The sequence below is a fragment of the Pristis pectinata genome, chromosome 38, assembly GCF_009764475.1.
Source record: "Pristis pectinata isolate sPriPec2 chromosome 38, sPriPec2.1.pri, whole genome shotgun sequence".
Taxonomy (NCBI): domain Eukaryota; kingdom Metazoa; phylum Chordata; class Chondrichthyes; order Rhinopristiformes; family Pristidae; genus Pristis; species Pristis pectinata.
In genome coordinates, this window is record NC_067441.1 from 9,870,610 (window position 1) to 9,893,779 (window position 23,170).

Sequence of the window (23,170 nt, forward strand, 5' to 3'; positions counted from 1 at the left end):
AATTTCATTCAGAGCCCCAGCACATCATCCCTCCATTCTCTGCATATTCATGTGCCTACTAAGAGACTCTTAAATGCCACATCATATTTACCTCCACTACCACCCCTGGCAGCACATTCCAGGCACCCACCACTTTCTGTGTAAAAAACTTGCCCCACACATCTCCTTTGAACTTACCCTCTCTCAACTTAAATGCATGCCCTCTAGTATTAAACATTTTGACCCTGGGGAAAAGATACCGACTGTCCACTTTATCTATGTCCCTCATAATCTTTTCACACCAGATAAAATTGTTTGCGTTTATATTCATATCTCCACTATCATCATGGAGCAAGGTCCCTAATCTGGCCACAGGAATTGAGCCACAGCGCTGGCTAGCCTTCAGCTCTTAGTTGCTGTCTGTTTGAATGCCTGCACAGAATTTGCTGCGTCCTCCATCCCGAATTAAGCAAATTAGGAAGAAATGGAGGAAGCCATTCACCCCTTTCCCACTGTTGTATCTAATCGATAATGGCTGGTCTCCATGTAACTTCTCCAGCTCCTTAACCCAACCATTAATTATAAAGTTATGCACCCAAATGTTGAACTCCCGTACCAAAAATGTTTTTTTTTCATTGACGTTATTGAATTCTTTAATTTTCTCCAATATCTTAATTCAATTGTATGTTGGCGGTAATAATTTGGGCCTCGGAGATGACTGCTTCTTTCTAGTCCTCATAACAAGGTTTCCCTTCTTACCTCTATTTGCCACCATCACTTTTTTGATGGGCTTGTAGTCCACACTTCGAGTGCTCTGAAAACGAGCATTGAGTACTGTAATCTGCTTCACCCCCAGGAGGCTGAAGCCCCCTTTAATAATTCGCAGCTGAAGCATCTGTAATCAAAGACAGACAATGCATCAAATATTTAACATTCCATTCCAACTCCTGCAATGCAGCCATGAGATATTGCATCTCAGTTATTATTAATACAAATGTTTACCAATTACAGACTCAAAGTCAGCCAGCTACAAGACAGGCTTTGAGAGAGTGCAGAGTGAATATGTTCCACAGGCAGGAATGTCAAATTGTTGATCCCTGTGATATAAACTTGGGAGAATAATAATCATCCTGAGCCATTTTCAGAAACCTGCTGGGACCCATTCACTGGCAGTCAAACTGGAGAGAAATATTGGACGACAAACACCATCACAAAGATTAACTGTCTCAGCAAACAGATGATCACTGTGCAAACAATGTATCTGACCATGCTCTGCAAAAAATACTAATATTAATTATTCTCTTGCCATCTGAGACAGGTAGGAGACAAGAGTTAGGTTTCTTTGAGGGGTGGTCTTTTTCTCTTGTCCAATGGCAACCTCTGTCTCTCACTGCTGTTAGTATCTGGATGGTGATGTGTCCAAAACCTTTAAATGTGGCAGGATATCGTGATAAAAGTCAGCGAAGTACATGGGGTATTACCCTTTAAAATAGAGGCTTAGGATTCAAAGGCAGAGAACTTATGTTGGTTAGTAATTGTCGCATAAAGCTGCAGATGGCGGGAGTGCAAAGCTAAAGGAGGAAACGCTGGAAGCCCTCAGCAGGTCAAGCAGCACCTGTGGAAAGTGAAACAGAGTCAACATTTCAAATAAGGGATCTTTAGTCATAGAGTCAGAGTAATACGGCACTGAAATAGGCCATTCGGCCCTACTCATCCATGCTGACCAAGGTGCCCACCTAAGCTGTCCCATTTTTCCACATCTGGTCCATATCCCTCTAAACCTTTCCTATCCAGGTACTTATCCAAGTGTCTTTTAAATGTTATTGTACCCACCTCTACCACTTCCCCTGGCAGCTCATTCCATGTACGCACCACCCCCTATGTGAAGAAGTTACCCCTCAGTTCCCCTTTAAATCTTTTCCCTCTCATCTTAAACCTATGCCTCTAGTTTTTGGTTACCTTTCCTTGGAAAAGAGACTGTGTGAACATCAGAACACTATCATAGTGTTACGTTAAACCTGTACAAAAAACAGGTTCGGACAGAAGCTGGAGTTCTGCATCAATCACCCATTTACACTAATGCTACAGTAATCCCATTTTATTCTCCCTACATTCCCATCAGCTCCCCCAGATTCTACTACTCACCTACCCACTAGAGTCAATTTACAGTGGCAAATTAACCTACCAACACACAAGCAAAATGTGCAAACTCCACACAGGCAGCACGCAAGGTCAGGATTGAACCTGGGTCTCTGTAGCCATGAGATAGACGCTCTGCTAGTTGTGCCACTGTGCCACCTCCAGTGTGTGGGGAGTGTGGGCTGTGGACTGTGTGGTGTTTGGAATTCGGGAAGTGTCAGCTATGGACTGTGTGGTGTTTGGGGTTTGGGGAGTGTGGGCTGTGGACCGTGTGGTGTTTGGGGTTTGGGGAGTGTGGGCTGTGGACTGTGGTATTTGGGGTTTGGGGAGTGTGGGCTGTGGACTGTGGTATTTGGGGTTTGGGGAGTGTGGGCTGTGGACTGTGTGGTGTTTGGGGAGCGTGGGCTGTGGATTGTGTGGTGTTTGAGGTTTGGGAAGTGTCAGCTGTGGACTGTGTGGTATTTGAGGTTTGGGAAGTGTCAGCTGTGGACTGTGTGGTGTTTGAAGTTTGGGAAGTGTCGGCTGTGGACTGTGTGGTGTTTGAGGTTTGGGGAGTGTGGGCTGTGGGTGCACTGTGGTGCTGAAGAGGTGCTTATGAAGTGTGATGTGTGTGGTGCATGAACGCGTGCTGTGTCTGTTTTGTGTGTGTGTGTGTGTGTGTGTGTGTGTGTGTGTGTGTGTGTGTGTGTGTGTGTGTGTGTGTGTGTGTGTTTCTGAGAGAGGGAAAGAGAACAAATCACAATCAGACACATTATGCAATGGCTGGAATACTTTCCACAATTTGCATGAAATCTTACCTTGACCTGATTACATGAACGCTCCTTGATTAAACTTTTCGATGGAGGGTTTAAACTACAAGTTGAGGCACAGACACAAGGGGGCAGCCTAATGTGTTTAAAATTAATGTGGGCTTGCAAGTATTTGGAGGGTCAATGAACTGATTGGTCAGACTCACATGAAGACAGTTGCATATGCCAGAGTAAAGCACGTTGAAGTGTCTGACCCCACAGAAAGGTTAATCCGCTTTTCTGGCTGTAGATTTGGATTTGATATCCAAATTGACAACACATGGGAATTGTTTAAGTTGCTCCAGTGACCAGGTACAATCCTTGGTTCAGGTGCAGTCTGAGTGGAGTTTGAACATTCTCTCAGTGACAGCATGGGTTTCCCATGGTCGCACGTGCCTGCTCCCACATGGTAAGTTGTCGCAGCTGTGGCTGTGTGGCAGGACCGGCTAGGGGGAATTGTTGCGCATGAGAGAGAGAGGAGACTACAGGGAAATCCATGGGGGAATGGGACTGATGGGACTGCTCCGGGAGCCAGCATAGGCTTGATGGGCCAAACAGCGTTCTCCTGTGATACATAAAGCTATGAAATAAGTAAATGAACTATCAGAGTTGACAGTATTTGATATCAAGCTGGACAATCAATGGGTGCAGATGCCTGAAGTTCTCGATCTCCTTTCCATGAACCACTCTGGCAACAAAGCAATTAACTCTACCGCTCCTTTTTACCTTGTACATTAACGATTTGGATGATGGAATAAATGGTTTCGTGGCTAAGTTTGTGGATGACACCAAGATAGGGGGAGGAGTAGGGAGTATTGAAGAGATAGGAAGGTTGCAGAGGGACCTAGACAGTTTAGGAGAATGGGCAAGGAAATGGCAGATGAGATTCAATGTAGGGAAATGTGCAGTTGTACACTTTGGAAGCAGAAATAAGCGGGCAGATTATTATCTAGGAGGAGAGAAAATCCAAAGCACGGAAGTACAAAGGGACTTGGGGGTACTCGTGCAGGATACCTTAAAGGTTAACCACCAGGTCGGATCGGTGGTAAAGAAAGCGAATGCTATGTTGGCATTCATTTCGAGAGGTATAGTGTATAAAAGTAAGGAAGTGTTGATGAGGCTCTACGGGGCACTAGTGAGGCCTCATTTGGAATATTGTGCGCCGTTTTGCGCCCCACATCTTAGGAAGGATGTGTTGACATTGGAGAGGGTTCAGAGGAGATTTACGAGGATGATTCCAAGAATGAAAGGGCTTACGTATGAGGAGCGTTTGTTGGCTCTTGGACTGTACTCGCTGGAGTACAGAAGAATGAGAGGGGACCTCATAGCGACATTTAAAATATTGATAGGAAAGGACAGAGTAAATGTGGCTAGGCTGTTTTCCTTGGTGGGTGGGTCCAGGACCAGAGGGCACAATCTTAGAATTAGAGGGTACAGTTTTCAAAACAGAGATGAGGAAAAATTTCTTTAGCCAGAGGGTGGTGAATTTGTGGAACTCCTCGCCACGTACAGCAGTGGAGGCCAGATCAATGGGGGCATTCAAGGAGGAGATAGATAGATATCTAAATAGTCAGGATATCAAGGGATATGGGGATAAGGCCAGTAATTGGGATTAGAATAGTTTTTTTCTTCTTCTTCTTCCCCCATTCCCCATTTCTCATTTCTATTTCCCTTTCCTTGGAGCAGACTCGATGGGCCGAATGGCCTGCTTCTGCTCCCTTGTCTTGTGATCTTGTGACCACAATGTGTTCATGCACAGAATAAGATGGACTCAATAAAAGATACAACACAATAAATGGTGAGTCCCTGGCATAGACTTGTTGGGTTAAATGGCCTCCTACTGCGCTGTAACAATTCTACAGTTCAGGAGGCCATTTGGCCCTCCAAGTCTATGCTAGCTCCTAGTAGGACATTCTATCCCCCACTCTACAGGCAGAGAGTTCGTTCTGGTTTTCTGAGTATCTTTCTTCCAGAATTTTGAATCAGTGTTCCTTAATCCTTCAGCTATCTGCTAATGGGAACAGCTGAGGGGGACTGCTGCTCTGAGGATGTTTCCCCTGCTGAAGGTGTCTAGAAAGAGAGGGAAAAGTTCCAGAAAAAGGGGCTGCCCATTTCTGAGGGAAATGAGGACACCCCTCAGAGGGCTGTGACTTTGGAGTTCTCTGCCCCACAGAGCTGTGACGGTGGAGTCAATGAATACACTTAAGGTGCAGACTGACAGACATTTGAACTAAAAGGGAGTTGAGGGATGAGGAGAGAGCAGGCATGTGGTGCTGAGGCTAAGAGTCGATCAGCCATGTTCTTACCGAATGGTGGAACAGGCTTGAGAGGCCGATTGGTCAACTCCTGTTTCTACATTTGCTCTACCTACCCTTCTAAACCAGTCACGTTCACTTCACTCCAATCTCCCCTCAATCTTTGTTCCATGGAGAACAATCCCAGCCTCTGCAGTCTAACCCGAGAGATGAAATCCCTCCTCCCTGGAACTACTTCTCAGTCTCTCAGGGACCTTCACGTGCTTCCTAAAGACTGGAATTGAAAGGAATTGTCTAGTTGTGGCCTAACTTGTGTTTTGGACAGGTTTAACATAACATCCTTGCTTTTGTGCCCTCTACCTTTGTCCCTGAATTCCTGGACCCCATATGTTTTGCTACCCAGCCTCTGAATATACTCCATCTAACTCAATCTACAAGTTTGCAGATGACACCACCATAGCGGGCCGATCTCAAATAACGATGAGTTGGAGTACAGGAAGGAGATAGAGAGCCTAGTGGCATGGTGTCATGACAACAACCTTTCCCTCAATGTCAGCAAAACAAAAGAGCTGGTCATTGGCTTCAGGAAGTGGAGCAGTGCACACACTCCCATTTACATCAATGGTGCTGAGGTGGAGATGGTTGAGTGCTTCAGTTTCCTAGGCATAAACATCACCAATAGCCTGTCCTGGTCCAACCACGTAAACGTCACGGCCAAGAAAGCTCACCAGCGCCTCTGCTTCCTCAGGAGGCTAAGGATATTCAGCATGTTCCTGTTGACCCTCACCAATGTTTACAGATGCACCATAGAAAGCATCCTATCCAGATGCATGGCAACTGCTCTGCCCAAGATCACAAGAAACTGCAGAGAGTTGTGGACGCAGCTCAGCACATCATGGAAACCAGCCTCACCTCCATGGACTCTGACTACACTACCTGCTGCCTCCAAAAAGGAGCCAGCATAATCAAATACCCTTCCCACCCCCAACATTCTCTCTTCTCCCCCCCTCCCATGGGGCAGAAGGTGCAAAAGCCTGAAAGCACATACCACCAGGATCAAGGACAGCTTCTATCCCACTGTTATAGGACTATTGAATGGTCCCTTAGTACAATAAGATGGACTCTTGACCTCACAATCAACCTCGTCGTGATCTTGCACCTTATTGTCTGCTTGCACTTTACTCTCCCTGTAACTGTAACACTTTATTCTGCTTTCTGTTATTGTTTTCCCTTGTACTACGTCGATGTACTGATGTGATGAAATGATCTGTATAGATGGCATGCAAAACAAAGTTTCTCACTGTACCTCGGTACATGTTACAATGATAAACCAATTACCAATATGCCTGCATTTCAAAGATATATGCACAAACATTTTTTCACAGTGCCATTTAGTGCACATGGTTTCTCCTTTATTATATTGATTGAAGTATAAATATTGGCCAGGGTACTGGGGAGCGCTTAACTACTCTTCATGTGATCTTTTACGCAGAAAGATATGGGATTGGCAGCTCAGTTTAGGCCAAACAGGAAGCTGTGTTTGTGATGAGTTTGATTCTGCCTTAAGAGCTTGGTTCAGCTCCAATCATAACCTCCTGAGTAAGGAAACTTCATATCTCACATAGGCTGATCCCTAATCCTGAATCTTTATCCCAGGTTCCAGACTCTATGAGGGTCATAGAACTGTACAGCATAGAAATCGGCCCTTCGGCCCACTGCATCTATGCCAACCATCACGCCTATCTACACCAATCCCACATCTGCATTAATTCCATATCCCTCCATGCCCTGCTCATTCAAGCAGCTGTCCTGATGCCTCTTAAACGTTGTTACTGTTCCTGCCTCCACCACCCCCTCTGGCAGCTTATTCCAGATACTGACCAGTCTTTGTGTGAAAAATTTACCCCTCAGATCCCCTTTAGGCTTTCTCCCTCTCACCTAAAACCTCTTCCCTCTTGTTTTAGACACCTCTACCATGGGAAACAGACTCCTGTCCAAAGAAACACTTTTCAGCATCTGTCTATCAACCTTTTCCAAAATCTTCTGTTTCAGTGAGATTTCTTCTCCTTCTAAACTGCACACCTCCAACACGCACCTATCCACTCCGTTTCTTCTCCCTTTGTTCATCCCTCCCATCCCCTCCCTACACCCGATTCCACCTGCCCATCATCCCCTCCCAATCTGGTTCCACCTACCACCTGGCAGCCTCTATTCACACCACCCCCCCCCCCCCCCCCCACGTACTCCTATGCACTGGCAATCTTTCCTCTTCCCTCAGTCCTGATACAGGGCCTCGACCCGAAACGTCGACTTCCACCTTTTGCCTCCGTGGATGCTGCTCGACCAGCTGAGTTCTTCCAGTGGTGTTTTATCATCACTTTGTGGATCCATTGCTATCCCCTCCCAGCTGACACTTCCTTGCAAAGACAGATGCACCAAGGTGAATTTTTTCAGGAGGGTTGACATTGCAGATTTAAAAGAATGGAAGGCAGTCCTGGAGGTGAAGCATCAGCTTAAAATATCAATGTGAGGAAAGGATGTTTTGATTAGGGTCACTGAAGAAATTGCTAGGTTAGATGGAAACTATTTCTTCTGGAGGGATGGCTCCAGAACAAGGGGGAGCAAAAGCAAAGGGGAGTCAGGGTGGGGGTGTCCGGAATTCCCCCTCAAATCACCACAGAGGCTGGGGATCAATTGAACATTGCAAAATTGAGATTTATACGTTTACATCAGATAGTTGTGTGGAGGGTCATTACAGAATCAAGGGAGCTGAACAGAGTTAAGACATAGCTTGGCCTGGATGGAATCGAGTGGCATTGTACGCTCAAGGGGACAAATGGTTTCTCCTGTTCCTTCCAACAGTCTGTATTTCAGAGATAATAGGGTGAAGAGACCTGAAGATGGGTCAAGTGAAGTAGATGAACCGAGGGTAGGGGTCAAAGGGAGTTAGGAGAGGAACTAGGGATGTTTGACTTTAATTTACACAGGAAAGTTGGGAATAACAACAAGTATGCCACACCAGGAAGAACTGAAATAATCAGGAGCAGAACACAATAGTCTGTGCAAGCCTGAAGAGGAAGATTGGACATCCTCTTTAGACATTCAAAAAGAACACAATAAAGGCATGCACACCCAAGCACACTCACACACACGTGCACACAACTATTCAGACTCCCTTTAAACATTTTTTGCTGAGCTGATTTAACCTTCAGACTCTCCATCCTTAAGTTCCTCATACCTGATAAATTTCCTTTGACACTCTCCAAGACCTTTACAAAAGCATGGTGCCAAAATACCCACAAAGTTGCAATCAAGGTCAACCAGTTCAGTCAAATGTACTCATTTCGTGCATCACAAGTAAAGTCAGTTTTAATACACAGCTATTCAGCAATTCAATCCAACAGGCCAATTTCAACCCTCTACTTCTATAACCTTTAGACAGTGGCAGCAGATGATATTCTTTACTTACTCTGAACTTTAAAGTCTCAGCCAGCAGTAGAGAGCGAAATGTTGGTCAGTAATATATAAAGAGGTTCAGCCACATGTGAACTCTGAACAACAGCTCCCACCCTCCTCTATGGAGCACACTATATGGGCTCAGTACACGCATCTGTTGTCAACTAGCCAAACAGACCTCAGCTTTATCTGGAGCAAATAATGAGTCAACCTGGTATCTTGATTTTCTTCTGTTCTCTTGTATTCCCTCATACTTCCCTGCAACACAGGAGGAGGTCACTCGGCCAGAGGTTTGGGGCCCTCAGAGATTCCCATTCCACACCTTACTTTCCTGCCACCTATTCTCTCTCACATGCCCTCAGTTCCACACATGCAATGGCCGATTAACCAACCACCATGCCTGTGGGATGTGGGAGGAATCTGGAGCACCCGGGGGAAGCCCATGCGGTGAGAGAGAAAGCATGCAGCTTCCCCACACAGACACTACACACACACACAGACACTACACAGACACTACACACACACACACACACTACACAAACACACACACAGACACTACACACACACACACTCACACACAGACACTACACACACACACACACACACACACACTACACACACACACAGCACCCAAGGTCAGGATCAAACCCGGGCTACTGGAACTGAGGCAGCAACACTACCTGCTGCACAACTGTGCTATTTAATTTTAGCATAATAATTGTTTACCATAACTTTTGTACACATGCAGCAAAAACATAGGTCACTTTTCTCATTTTTATTTTTGTTTTTAAATGTTACTCAGCATTTCCTCTCTTAAAGGCGATCAGATTAGACACAACCCATCTCCCCACTCTGACTTGAACTAACCGCCACTGTATAGTGCTACAGTTCACCTCTCCCCCCTCATGGCTCAGTGAGTGCCGACTGCCCCCCACCCTGTTACTTTGCAGATGACACCTTCCTTTCCCCATTGGCTGACTGGCTTACCACACCCACTAAATATGTACTCATTAAGTGTCAACATTCACGGGCTCCACCAGGCAGTAGGTCTTTGGGAGACATAATGATGCCATTTCTATTTGCCAAGAGAACCTCCACAAAACATTTACGGAACATGTTTGCTCTCCGGCAATAATGTCATGATGAGGCCACCCCTGGTCCACTTACGTCAAAGTTCACACATGATTGTGCAGCAAACAAATGATCCCCAGTGCATTCAGGACACCAAAGCAAAATATTATGATCCCACCTCCCCAACTTCATTACCAGCATGAGCAATGGTTCATGTGTGCCAAGTATGCAGTAGGGCTCTACCTTGTCTCTCTTTAACAAGCTGCACTCTGCCAGTACAAAGGCAGTGTTTGATCTCAAATTTGTGCACTGCCTGAGGTTTTGAGTTGCTGTTACATGCCGTCTCTCCACACCTGCATGCAAAGTGATAACAAGCTTACCTGCTGAGAGGTGTGCCTATAACTGGGCTACTCCAACGCACTAATGAGAGTTATGGTACAAGTCAGGGATCAGACCGACATCAGAAATCCTGTCAACAGTACCTACAGATTGTTGGCAAAATGCAGAAGTGCCTGATATTCTAGTCATAGCACAGCATAGAAACAGGCCATTCGGTCCACTGGGTCTGTACTGACCATCAAGCACTCATTTTCACATTAATCCTACCCTAACCCATTTTTATCCTCCCCCTCCCCCCATTCCCATCAACTCCTCCCAGATTTTACCAATCCCCTACATGCCAGAGGCAATCTACTGTGGGAGGAACCCAGGGCACCTAGAGGAACCCATGTGGTCACAGGGACAATATGCAAACTCCACACAGACAGCTCCGAAGGTCGGGATTGAACCTGCGTTGCTGGAGCTATGAGCAGTGGCTCTACTAGCAGCACCACTGTGCTGTTCCACTGTGCCGATGCACTGATTGTTTAAAGTAAAATATGTCTGATCATGTTCCCTGTTCTTTATCCATAAGATTGGACAGGAAATGTGGGGGGAAGAAGAATGGAGCTCCTGAGCCTTCCTTACCCAGGGCAGCACCCACGAATCAGCTGCTTCCCGTCCATTGACACCAAAGCCAAAATGCCAGGTCAATGCTCACTTTAAACCTCTTCAAATAGATTTAAATAATTAAATCAAAATATAAGTAGTCTGGGTGGGGACTTCACTTCTACCTTGAAATTCCCATAGAAGTCCTTGCACACTTCTCAATAGAAAATGCAAATGTCAGAATAGTAATACAGTATATGAGAACACATTATGAAACCTCTTGGTCATGAAGTAATAATGGCCCAGAACTGCAGATGCTCCACACTAAAACAAAAGCTTGCATTTAAATAAATGTTCACAGTCATTCACTTTTTCAGTCATGAAATCCAGGGCATTGGTTAGAGTTTACTCATAACTATTTATCTTTATTTCCAAAGTTATTGTGCAGAGGTTAGATGTTTCCACATAAGGTTATCTGGCAATGTTTGAGTTGCTTCTTTTACAAAAATGTTAAATTTGATTCTGTTATCGAACAGAAGACCAGGACTCAGGAACAGTTTGACATCTGGAATGTGGCCTCACCAACGTCTTGTACAACTGCAACATAACATCCCAATTTCTATACTCGACGCCCTGACTGATGAAGGCCAGCATGCCAAATGCCTTCTTCAACACCCTGTCTACCTGCAAACACCACTTTCAGGGAAACATGTACTTGTACTCCAAGAGCCCTCTGCTCTACAACACTCCCCAGGGCCCTACCGTTCACTGTGAAAGTCCTACCCTGATTTGTCTTCCCAAAATGCAACAGCTTGCACTTAACCAAATTAAACTCCATTTCCATTCCTTGGCCCACTTGCCCAGCTGATCAAGATCAAGCTGTAAATCCTGATAACCATTTTCACTGTCAACAACACCACCTATTTTACTGTCATCTGCAAACTTATGAACTATGCCTTGTACATCCTCATCCAAATCATTGATATAAATGACAAATAGCAATGGGCCCAGCACCAACCATAGCAATGGGCCTCCAGTACGAAAAACAACCTTCCACCATCACCCTCTGCTTTCTACTATCAAGCCAATTCTGTATCCAATGAGCTAGCTCTCCCTGGATCCCGTGCAGTCTAACTTTCCACACCAGCCTACCATGTGAAACCTTATCAAAGGCCTTACTGAAGTTATACAGTCTACATCAGCTGTCCTGCACTCATTGACCTACCCCTGTCTTTCCAAATGTTTGTATATCTTATCCCTCAGAATCCCCTCTAGTAATTTACCTACCACAGATGTAAAGATTACTGGTCTTTAGTTCCCATGTTTTTCTTTGCAACTCTTCTTAAATAAAAGCACAACATTAGCCATCCTGCAGTCTTCAGGCACTTCACCCGTTGCTAACATTGATGTATATATCTCAGCCAGGACGACTACAATTTCTCCTCTAGCTTCCCAGAGTGTTCTTGGATATACCTTATCAGGCCCTGGAAGTTATCTATTTTCGTACACTCTAAGACGTCCAGTACCTCCTCTGCTGTAATACAGACTATCCTCAAGACATCGCCATTAACTATGTCAAGTTCCAAAGTCTTCATGTCTTTCTCCACAGTAAAAACAGAGGAGAAATGCTCATTGAGGACCTTGCCCACCCACTGTGGCTCCACACAAAGATGTCCACTTTGGACTTTGAGGGGGCCTATTCTCTTTCCAGTTACTCTTTTTCCCTTAATACACCTTAATTTGGATTCTCCTTAATTTTCACTGTGGTACCTTGCCAAAGCTGTCTCATGCCCCTGATTTGCCCTTCTGATTTCCTTCCTGCATCCAGGGATTCACTTGATCCGATCTCAGATATGTGGTAGTCGGCCTCAGATACGTGGTAGTTGGCCTCAGATACGTGGTAGTTGGCCTCAGATACCTGGTGAGCAGTCCACAGACCATGGATGTTACCTGAACTTGCGGAAGTGGTGTCTTGACACAGGCTGCTCACTGTTGGATGAACTATACAGAGCCGATCTCTCTATCCCAGAAGGAATCCATTAAACTCAGAAGGAATTTGGTGGAGCTCACTGTAGGCCCTTAACTTTTCTTCATGATCAATTTTACAATGGTGCATGATGGAATTAGACTCAAATTGTTTTACTTTCATTGAATGAGCAGGACTTTGACAGTATCACAACCTTTGACAACCAGGATCCCATTTAGCTGATGATCACTGTACACAGTTATTTGTCCAGTCACTGCACTCCCCTGATTTTCCCTCCAGGCCCTCCAAGTGCTTACAATTTACAGTTAAACCTGCTTCCATCACTGTTTCAGATACTACAATGCTAATTACAACACGTCACTCCTGTGAAGTATTTCTCATTATCATGCTTCCTGTTATCTCTAACTCCATCTAAACACATCATAATTAGTAGTGCAGCTGAGCAGACTTTATAATCAAACTGTCAAAGAGAAAAAGCCATTATATATGTTCCAGGGATTCGAGGAAATCATAAAATGCCTGTTCAAAATCAAACAGAAGTGATGAAAAACACTCATCTATTAAATAGCCTGTAGGCCTGGCAGCAAAGCCACTAATCTAGTGGACTATTAGCCACAGGCCTGTACAACTGGTGATGGGTTCCAATCCCACCACAGTGGCTGGGGAATTTAAATTGATGTCACTAAATAAGTGTGGAGTAAAAGCTGGTGCTGGGGATGGTAACCATGAAGCCATTCATAAAACCAACTGTGTTCTCCTTTAGAGAAGAAAATCTTTCCTCCTTTCCTGGTCTTGGCTACATGACTGCCGACCCAACAACCAGCAAGGTACTGGGAGAGATCAGGGAAGGACAATCGATGCCAGCTTTGCCAGCAACATCCGCAACCCATGAATAAATACATTTTAAAGAACTATGAGCAGCAGGTCAGCATCTAAAAGTGCGCTTGGCCATGTGGTAGAAGAAATACACCGTCACAACATGTGAGAGGAGTTGTGACAGGTATGCAATTCCAGGTCACAGAGTGAGACAGTCACACAGCACAGAAACAGGCCCTTCAGCCCATCATGTCCATGCCAACTGTCAAATACCCACCTAAATTAATCCCATTTTCTCGCACTTGGTCTGTAGCCTTCTACACCTCGTCAATTCCAAGCTTCTCCAAATACTTTCTAAATACCGTGAGAGGCTCTGCCTCCAGCACCTCGTCAAGCAGTGCGACCAGCCTCTGGGTGAAGAAAGGTTTTCCTCCGATGCCCTCTAACCCTCTTTCTCCCACGCCCTCTAATTTTAGTTGTCTCTGTTATGGGAAAAGTTTCTCTCTATCCAATCTCTGCCGCTCATAGTTCTGTATGCCTCTTTCGAATCCCACCTCAGGCTCCTCCACTCCAAGGAAAACAAACCCAGCCTGTACAGTCTCTCCTCATAACTGAGGCATTCCATCCCAGGCAACATCCTGGTGAATCTCCTCTGTACACTCTCCAGTGCAATCACATCCTTCCTATTTAGAAGAGCAGCAGCTCATATCCCGCCTGGGTAGTCGACAACTACCCAGACAACTACGGTATAATCATTGAATTTTCCAATGTCAGGTAACCCACCCTCCCTGCGGTTCCTTCTTTCTCCTCTGGTTTCCCACCCCCCCCCCCCCTCCACTGCTGTCACCCAGTTTCACTGCCTTCCACCGCCTGGCTCCATCTGCCCCTCATCCCTCCTTTACCTGGTTCCACTTCCTTACTTATCAGATTCCAGCATCTGCAGCCTCTTGTTTCCACATCAACCACCAGCCTCTGTCCCCGCCTCCACTCTCCCCCGTCCCCATCTGCCCATCATCTTCCTCCTCAGCTGGATCCACCTATCACCTGCCAGCCCCTGCCTCACCCCTCCCTCTCACTGTGCCCAGGCACGGTAGTGTAGCGGTTAGCGTGACGCTATTACAGCGCCACCGACCCAGGTTCAATTCCTGCTGCTGTCTGTAAGGAGTTTGTACGTTCTCCCCGTGTCTGCGTGGGTTTCCTCCGGGTGCTCCGGTTTCCTCCCACATTCCAAAGACGTACGGGTTAGTAAGTTGTGGGCATGCTATGTTGGCGCCGGAAGTGTGGCGACAGTTGTGGGCTGCCCCCAGAACACTCTACACAAAAAGATACATTTCACTGTGTGTTTCGAAGTACATGTGACCAAATAAAGACATCTTATCTTATTATATCTTATCTTTATACCGGCCATCTCCCCTCTACTCTTGGTCCTGATGCAAGGTCTCAACCTGAAACATTCACCCATCCCTTTGCCTCCACAGATGCTTCTTGACCTACTGAGCTCCTACAGTCATTTGTTTTTTGCTCCAGGTTATAGCATCTGAAGCCTCTTGGGTCTCCACGTCCTTCCGATCATGTGGCGACCAGAACTGCACGCAATACTTCAGCTGTGGCCCAACCAAAGTTGTATCATGACCTCCATATTCTGTGTCCCAGCTAATGAAGGCTAATATCCCATACTGCTCCTTCAACACCTTACTGGTTGCCATCAATGTGTTGTCAAGGTTTATCGAACTGAATGCCCTTTGTTCTTTAATACCCCCTATGGCACCTGCCAATGAGGTGTTGACTATCTTTATTAGATCTCCCAGAATGCATCACTTCACACTTATCGGGATTAAAGTTCATCTCCCAGTCTACTGCTGAATTACCAGCTAACCAACATTGTTCTCTGACCTACTATCAACACTACCACAAATTTTCATCTGCAACATTCATATCCAAATTGTTAATGTATATATCAAATAGTAAGGGTCCCAGGACCGATCCCTGCGGTACATGACAGGTCACAGACTTCCAACCACAAAAGTAACTCTCCACCATAATCTTCTGTCTACTGTTACCAAGCTAGCTTTGGATCCAATTTGCCAACGTGCAAAGGTTCTGATGGGCTCAAATATTTTGGACCAGCCTCCTACGTGGGACAGACATCCATGCTGACTACGTCAACCACACTGCTGCAGTCGGAGGTTCCCACCTACTTCAAAAGGACATCAATCATACCGATGCCCAAGAAGAGCAGGGTGAGCTGCCTCAATGACTATTGCCCGGTAGCACTCACATCTACTGTGATGAAGTGCTTTGAGAAGTTGGTCTTGGCTAGAATTAACTCCTGCCTGAGCAGGAACCTGGACCCACTGCAATTCGCCTATTGCGGATGCAATCTCACTGGTTCTTCACTCGGCTTTGGAGCACCTAGACAACAGCAAAACATACGTCAGGCTGCTATTTATCAATTACAGCTCAACGTTCAACACCATCATCCCATCAGTATTAATCAACAAGCTTCAAATCCTGGGCCTCCATTCCTCCCCTTGCAACTGGATCCTCAACTTTCTTATCGGGAGATCACAGTCAGTGCGAATGTGTAATAAATAACATCTCCTCCTCACTGACTATCAACACAGGCGCACCTCAAGGATGCGTGCTTAGCCCACTGCTCTACTTTCTCTACACTCATGACTGTGTGACTAGGCACAGCTCAAAGGCCATCTATAGATTCACCGATGACACCACTGTTGTTGGCAGAATCTCAGATGGCAATGAGAAGGCATACAGGAGTGAAATAGATCGGCTGGTTGAGTGGTGTCACAACGACAACCTCACACTCAACGTCAGCAAGATGAAGGAATTGATTGTAGACTTCAGGAAGGGGAAGTCAGGAGAACACATATCAGTAGACATTGAGGGGTCAGCAGTGGAAAGGGTGAGCAGTTTCAAGTTCCTGGGCGTCAACATCTCAGAGGATCTATCTTGGGCCCAACACATTGATGCAGTCATGAAGAAGGCATGCCAGCACTCTACCAAAGACTTTTGCAAATTTCTACAGATGTACGGTGGAGAGCATTCTGACTGGTTGCATCACCGCCTAGTATGGAGGCTCCAATGTGCAGGATCAAAAGAGGCTGCAGAGGGTTGTAAACTCAGCCAGTTCCACCACAGACACAACCTTCCCTGCCATTGAGGTCATCTTCAAAAGGCGGTGCCTAAAGAAGGCGGCCTCCATCATTAAGGACCCTCACCAACCAGGACATGCCCTCTTCACGTTACCACCAGCGGGGAAGAGGTACAGGAGCCTGAAGACCCACACTCAATGTTTCAGGAAAAGCTTCTTCCCCTCCGCCATCAAATTTCTGAACGGTCCATGAACCCATGAACACCACCTCGTTATTCCTCTTTTGCACTATTTATTTATTTTTGTAACTTATAGTAATTTTTATGCCTTTATGTTTTGCACTGTACTGTTGCCACAAAACAACAAATTTCCTGATAATAAACCTGATTCTGACTGATTCTGCTCTCATCAGTATATTTTGCTTCTTCTTCAAAAAATCCAATCAAATTAGTTGGACAAGATCTCCCACTAATAAAGCCACACTTGACTATCTCTCATCAACCCCTGCTGTTTCAAGGGTAGATTAATCCTGTCCCACAAATTTTTTCCAATAACTTCCCTCCTAATGATGTGGACTCATAGGCAAACAACAATGTGGGCCGAAGGGCCTGTTCCTGTACAGTACTGTTCTATGTTCTAACAATTCAGTGATTCAATGATTCCACAGTACAGGGGAGGCCATTCAGCCTGACAAGATTTTGTCAGCTTCCAATACAAATCTAATTCCCCTTTGGAGGCCTGGACCTAATCTGTTCCTACCATCTTCACAGGCAGCAAATCATAAATACACTGTGTTTAAAAAAAAATCCTCAAATGATTTTTGGTCAAAACTTTTCAATCCATGGCTCTGGCCCATGAACCATCCCCTCAAGGGGAACAACTTATCTCTTTTTATCCGATAGAAACTAATCATGAGCTTGTCCACCTCTATCATCTCTTTACATAGAGTCATACAGTTACACAGCACAGAAACAGGACCTGCAGCCCAACTCGTCCATGTCGACCAAGTTGCTAACCGTTTGCAAGGCCCATATCCCACTAAACCTTTCCTATCCGTTAACCTGTCCAAATGTCTTATAAATGCCCACCCAATTCGAAGAGGCTTGCCTTTATTGGCAGTGGTATTGAGTATAAGAATAAAGAAGTCATGCTGCAGCTACTTGGAGTACTGCATGCAGTTTTGGTCACCCCCATTATAGGAAGGATGTGGAGACTGTGGAAAGGGTGCAGAAGAGTTTTACCAGGATGCTGCCTGGATTAGAGCTATAAGGAAAGGTTGGACAAACTTGGGTTGTTCTCCCTGGAGCATCAGAGGCTGAGGGGAGACCTGATAGAGGTTTTTAAAATTTGAGAGGCATAGATAAGGGTAGACAGTCAGAATTGTTTCTCCAGGATAGAAATGTCAAACACCTGAGGACATGCTTTTAAAGTTGGAGGGGGGAAGTTTAAAGGCAACATGAGGGGCAAGTTTGTTTATGCAGAGAATGGTAGGTACCTTGAATGGGTTACCAGGGGTAGCAGGCAGTTTGGTGGAGTGTAAAGAGGCTTTTAGATAGACCAATGAATATGAACCAAATGAAGGGATATAGATGATACACAGGAGGTGGACATTTGGTATAAATTGGCATCAAGATCAGCACAACGTTGTGGGCCAAATGGCCTGTCCAGTGCTATATTGCTCTATGCTATAAATGTCGTAATTGTACCCACCTCTACCACTTCCTGTGGCAGGTCATTCCATATACCCACCACCCTCTGTGTGAAAAAGTTGCCTCTCAGATCCCTTCTAAAGCTTTTCCCTCTCACTTTATCATATGCCCTCTAGTTTTGAACTTCCCTGCCCTGGAGAAAAGACAGTGGTTGTTCACCTTATCTGTGGCCCTCACGATTTTATAAATCTGTATAAGGTTACCCCTCAGCCTCCTATGCTCCAAGAAAAATGTCCTAGTCTATCCAGTCTCTCCTTTTTACTCAAACCCTCCAATCCCAGTAACATCCTCATAAATCTTTTTTGCACCCTTTCCAGTTTAGTAACATCTTTTCTATTGCCAGACAACAAGAACTGTACACAGTACTCCAAATGTACAGCTGTAGCATGACGTCCCAACTCCTGTACTCAATGCCTTGACCGATGAAGGTAAATGTTCCAAATGCCTTCTTCACCACCCTGTCTACTTGTGTCGCCACTTTCAAGGAATTCTGTACCAGCACCCCGAGTGTCTCTGTCTACAACACTCCCCAGAGCCTCACCATTTACTGTCCTGCCCTGGTTTGTCTTACCAAAATGCAACACCTCGCATTTATCTGAATTAAACTCCATCTGCCATTCCTCAGCCCACTGGCCAAGTTGGGCCAAGACACCATTATAATCTTCACTGTCCACAATAATACTGATTTTAGTCTCATTCACAAACTTACTAACCATGCCACCTCCATATTCATCCAAATCGTTAATATAAATGACCAACAACTATCCAGTGCTGTACTGTTCTATATTCTAAATGTCGTAATTGTACCTGTCTCTACCACTTCCTGTGGCAGCTTGTTCCATATACCTACCACCCTCTGTGTAAAAAAGTTGCCCCTCAGTTCCCTTTTAAATCTTTCCACTGCCCAGAGTAATACTTCAAACAGAGAAAGGTGGCCATGGTTGTCAGAGATGAATCATCCAGTCCTAGGACGTCCATTTGGGTGTTCATCCAAGGCCCAACCACCTTCAGTTGATCCATAAATGACCCTCCTTCCATCATAAGCTCAGAAGTGAAGATGTTCGCTAATAATTGCCTAATATACCTATTCCATGTGTCTATTCTCAGCAAATGAAACAGCCCATGCCTTTATGCAGCAAGACTTTCAGGCATGGGCTGATAAGTGGCCACAGATATACTTTTGATACTCAATGGCATTTCCATTTCCAAGTCCCCAACCTTCAACATTCTGAAGTCACCACTGACTCAGTGGAACCACCCAGAGACTGACAACCCAAAATCTTTCCACCATCTACAAGGCAAAGTCAAGAGTGTAATGAATACTCTCCATCCGCTTGGATGACTATAGCTCCAATAGTTCTCAAGAAACTCAAGTCCATTAAGAACAAACATTCCACTTGATTGGTGGCACATCCACTACCATAAGCACTCATTCGCACAGTGGCTGCAGTGTGTACCTTCTACAAAATACACTGCAGTTACTTGCCCAGGCTACTCCAATTGCTCTGCTCAATCCCACAACCTCTACCACTGAGGACAAAGACAGAAAGCACAACGGAACACATCCCTCTGCAGATTGCCATCCATAGAGTCATACAGGAGAGAAACAGGCCCTTTGGTGCAACTCACCCCTGCCAACCAAGAAGCCCATCTACGCTTGCCCCATTTGGCCCATATCCCTCTAAACATTTCCTGACTTGGAAATACACTGCCATTCCTTCATCATTGTTGGGTCTAAATCCTAGCACTCCTCTAACACTACTGTGGGAGCACCTTCGCCAGAAGGACCAAGTCATGGAGTTCTACAGCTCAGGAACAGGTCCTTCAGCCCACTATCTCCATGCAGGCCTTTTTTCCGATCTACACTAATCCCATTTGCCACATTAGGTCCATATCCCTCCATCCCTTGCCTATTTAAGTATCTGTCTAAATGCCTCTTAAACACAGTGACTGCATCTGATTTCATCACCTTCTCTGGCAGTGCATTGCAGATATCAATCACTATCTGTGTAAAAAAATTTTCCCTCAGATCCACTTTAAAACTCCTTCTTTCACCTTAAGCCTATGCCCTCTTGTTTTTGACTCTGACTATCCCACCCTATCTATGCTTCTCACAGTCTATTGTCACTGCTCAGCCTCCTTCACTTCAGGGAGAACAAGCCCAGCCTATCCAATCTCTCCACATAATTCAAGTCGTTCAATCCAGGCAACATCCTGGTGAATCTCCTCTATGCCCTCTCCAGTGCAATCACATCCTTTCTATAGTGTGGTGACCAGAACTGCACACAAAACTCCAAGCTAACTAGTGTTTTATAAAGTTGCAATGTAACTTCCTACCTTTTATGCCCCAACTTATGAAGGCAAGCATGCCTTATGCCTTCTTCACCACCCACCTAACCATGTTGCCATTTTCAGGGAGGGAACTATGAACTTGGACCCCGAGGTCTCTCTATTCATGAATCCTACCCCTATTTGACTTCCAAAAATGCATCACCTCACACCTGTCCGGAGTAAATTCCATCTGTCAATGCACCACCCAAATTTCCATCTGATCTACACCATGCTGTGTCCTCAGGCAACCTTCCTCATCACCACCAATTTTCATGTCATCTCCATACTTAACTAATCATATGACCTACAACCACATCCAATTCCTTAACGTATCTCACAAACAACAAGAGTCCCAGCACCGATCCCTGTGGTACCCCCTGGTCACAGCCCTCCAATCATGAAAGCATTCCTCTACCGCTACCCTCTGCCTCCTATCACCAAGCTAAGTTTGGATCCAACTTGCTAGGTCAGCTTGGATCTCATGTGCTGGACCAGCCTACCATGCAGAACCTTGTCAAGCCTCACTAATGTCCACACAGACACCTACCACCCTGCTGACTTCAACCTTCCTAGTTACCTCCTCAAAACTGCAGCAATTCAATAGAGCAGTTACATTGGGTATTGAATGCTGGCCTTGCCAACGAAACCAACATCGTGAGAAATTAATAAATAAAAATTGGCCAATGCATTGGAGCAGCAGCTAGTTCTGCCGCCACACAGCTCCAGTGCCCACCTGAGCCCACCCTGTAGGAGGGGCAGTGCTGAGGAAGTATTGGACTGTGGCAGGGGCAGTACTGAGGGAGTGCTGCACTGTGGGAGGGGCAGTACTGAGGGAGTGCTGCACTGTGTGAGGGGCAGTACTGAGGGAGTGCTGTCCTGTGGGAGGGGCAGTACTGAGGGAGTGCTGCCCTGTGGGGGGGGCAGTACTGAGGGAGTGCTGCACTGTGTTGAGGGGCAGTACTGAGGGAGCGCTGCATTGTGGGAGGGGCAGTACTGAGGGAGTACTGTACTGTGGGAGGGCAGTGCTGAAGGAATGCCACACATCCTCAGAGACACAGTACTAACTCTGCAATGCTGCAGTATTGAAGGCAGCTGTACTACCAGAGCGGTAGCAATGTGAGAAAGCTGCACTGTAGGAGTGACGACAAAGAAATGCATTGTTGAAAAAGCAGGTGCTCTTTGGAATGAGAAGTTGAACTGAGGTATCATCAGTCCCTTCATATGTTGTAATGGATCAACAACACGCTTTTGAAGAGCAGAAAAGTTTGCTCAGTCAGCTTTTATCCCCACTGAAGACCTAAAATCAGTGATCTGACTATTTCAGTTATCTGGGCAATTTCAAGCTTACAGCGCTCATGTTAGCCAGATAATTCTTATATAGTAGAAAAAGTGATGAGAGTTTGGAACAACATAATAGCACTATGGGACATCCTCAACGTTTTCAACATGTAAGTCACTCCGCCTACTTTAGGGAGCAGCAACAGCAGAATATCCGGGTTACTGTTTTAGGATTGAACACAGCAATTCCGGTATCTTGGAGACATAAATGGTTCAGAAATTGGTGCTTGCTATGTTTCCTGATACTATGCTTGGAATGACAGGAGAAACCACAGCTCTCCAAGTTTAATCGTCATTTGCATTAAACTTCCAACTGTGCATCTGGACTTTGGCACAAACCTGCCCTCGTTATTCAGTTGTTGACTGGCAATCAGCCCAAAGAACCAGAAGTTTTTGGAACTTGAAACCTGTGACACACTAGGCACTCCAAGTTGCTTTCACTGAATCCAAAATCTCCACATTATCAGATTGAATGATAGTGCTAAACAATGTGGATCTGTTCCTGGGTTGGATGCTGAAGTATGCAGAATGTTCCCTTACACAGCAAGAGTAAGTGCCTACCAATTCTTAAGGCAACAACTTTCTTCATGTTTTATTTCATCTTTTCCATTGAGCTACTACATTAAACAAGAACCATGCAGAATGATTCAAAAAAATCTTTTGATTTGTAAATTTGTAATAGAGTGTTTCTCTCTTTAGTTGAAAAAACTGCCCCTTCTCCATATGAAAACAAGTAATATTTTTGGCATTCTTTGCTCCATGTATTCCCTGGTAATTATCCCATTCATAGGAAATCAGCAGCGCTCCAACTCTGGCTTGAGGCAAAAGCCCATCTCTTTGAACCAGGACCTCTGTTCTGTAGAACTATACAAAAGTTTCTAGGAGCTATGATTCATTTGAGCAAACCAAGCCAGCAGCTTTGCTACGAACAGTAACTCACTCGGCAAGGGGAGATCACAGCATGGTTCCCTGACAATGGTGTACTCTGCCATGCTGACAAGCTCGGTTCCCTGCAGAAGACTAAACTAGAAGGCATGCCAAGAGCAAGTGGCTCGTGATCAAAGAACATAAAACTGTACCACACAAGAACAGGCCCTTTGGCCCATTATGTCCGCGCTGAACATAATGCCAAATTAAACTAATCCCTTCTGCCTGCACATAATCCATATCCCTCCATTCCCTGCATATTCATATCTAACAGTCTCTTGAATGCCACTATTGTATCTGCTTCCACCACCACCCCTGGCAGCGCATTCCAGATA

General features: G+C 45.4%; 1 protein-coding gene across 5 annotated transcripts in view; it reads right to left on the reverse strand.

Moving 5' to 3' along the window:
* Positions 1-23,170, reverse strand: part of LOC127587059 (pyruvate carboxylase, mitochondrial) — an 859,607-nt gene that overhangs the window by 762,799 nt on the left and 73,638 nt on the right. For 2 of the 5 annotated variants that reach the window (XM_052045231.1, XM_052045229.1), the window contains one exon: positions 739-874. In XM_052045231.1, the coding sequence (XP_051901191.1) occupies positions 739-874 (136 nt within the window). Of the gene's footprint in view, positions 1-738; positions 875-1,460; positions 1,595-2,164; positions 2,185-8,630; positions 8,757-23,170 lie in introns of those variants that run through there. The other 3 variants (XM_052045232.1, XM_052045230.1, XM_052045233.1) reach the window with 3 other exon arrangements.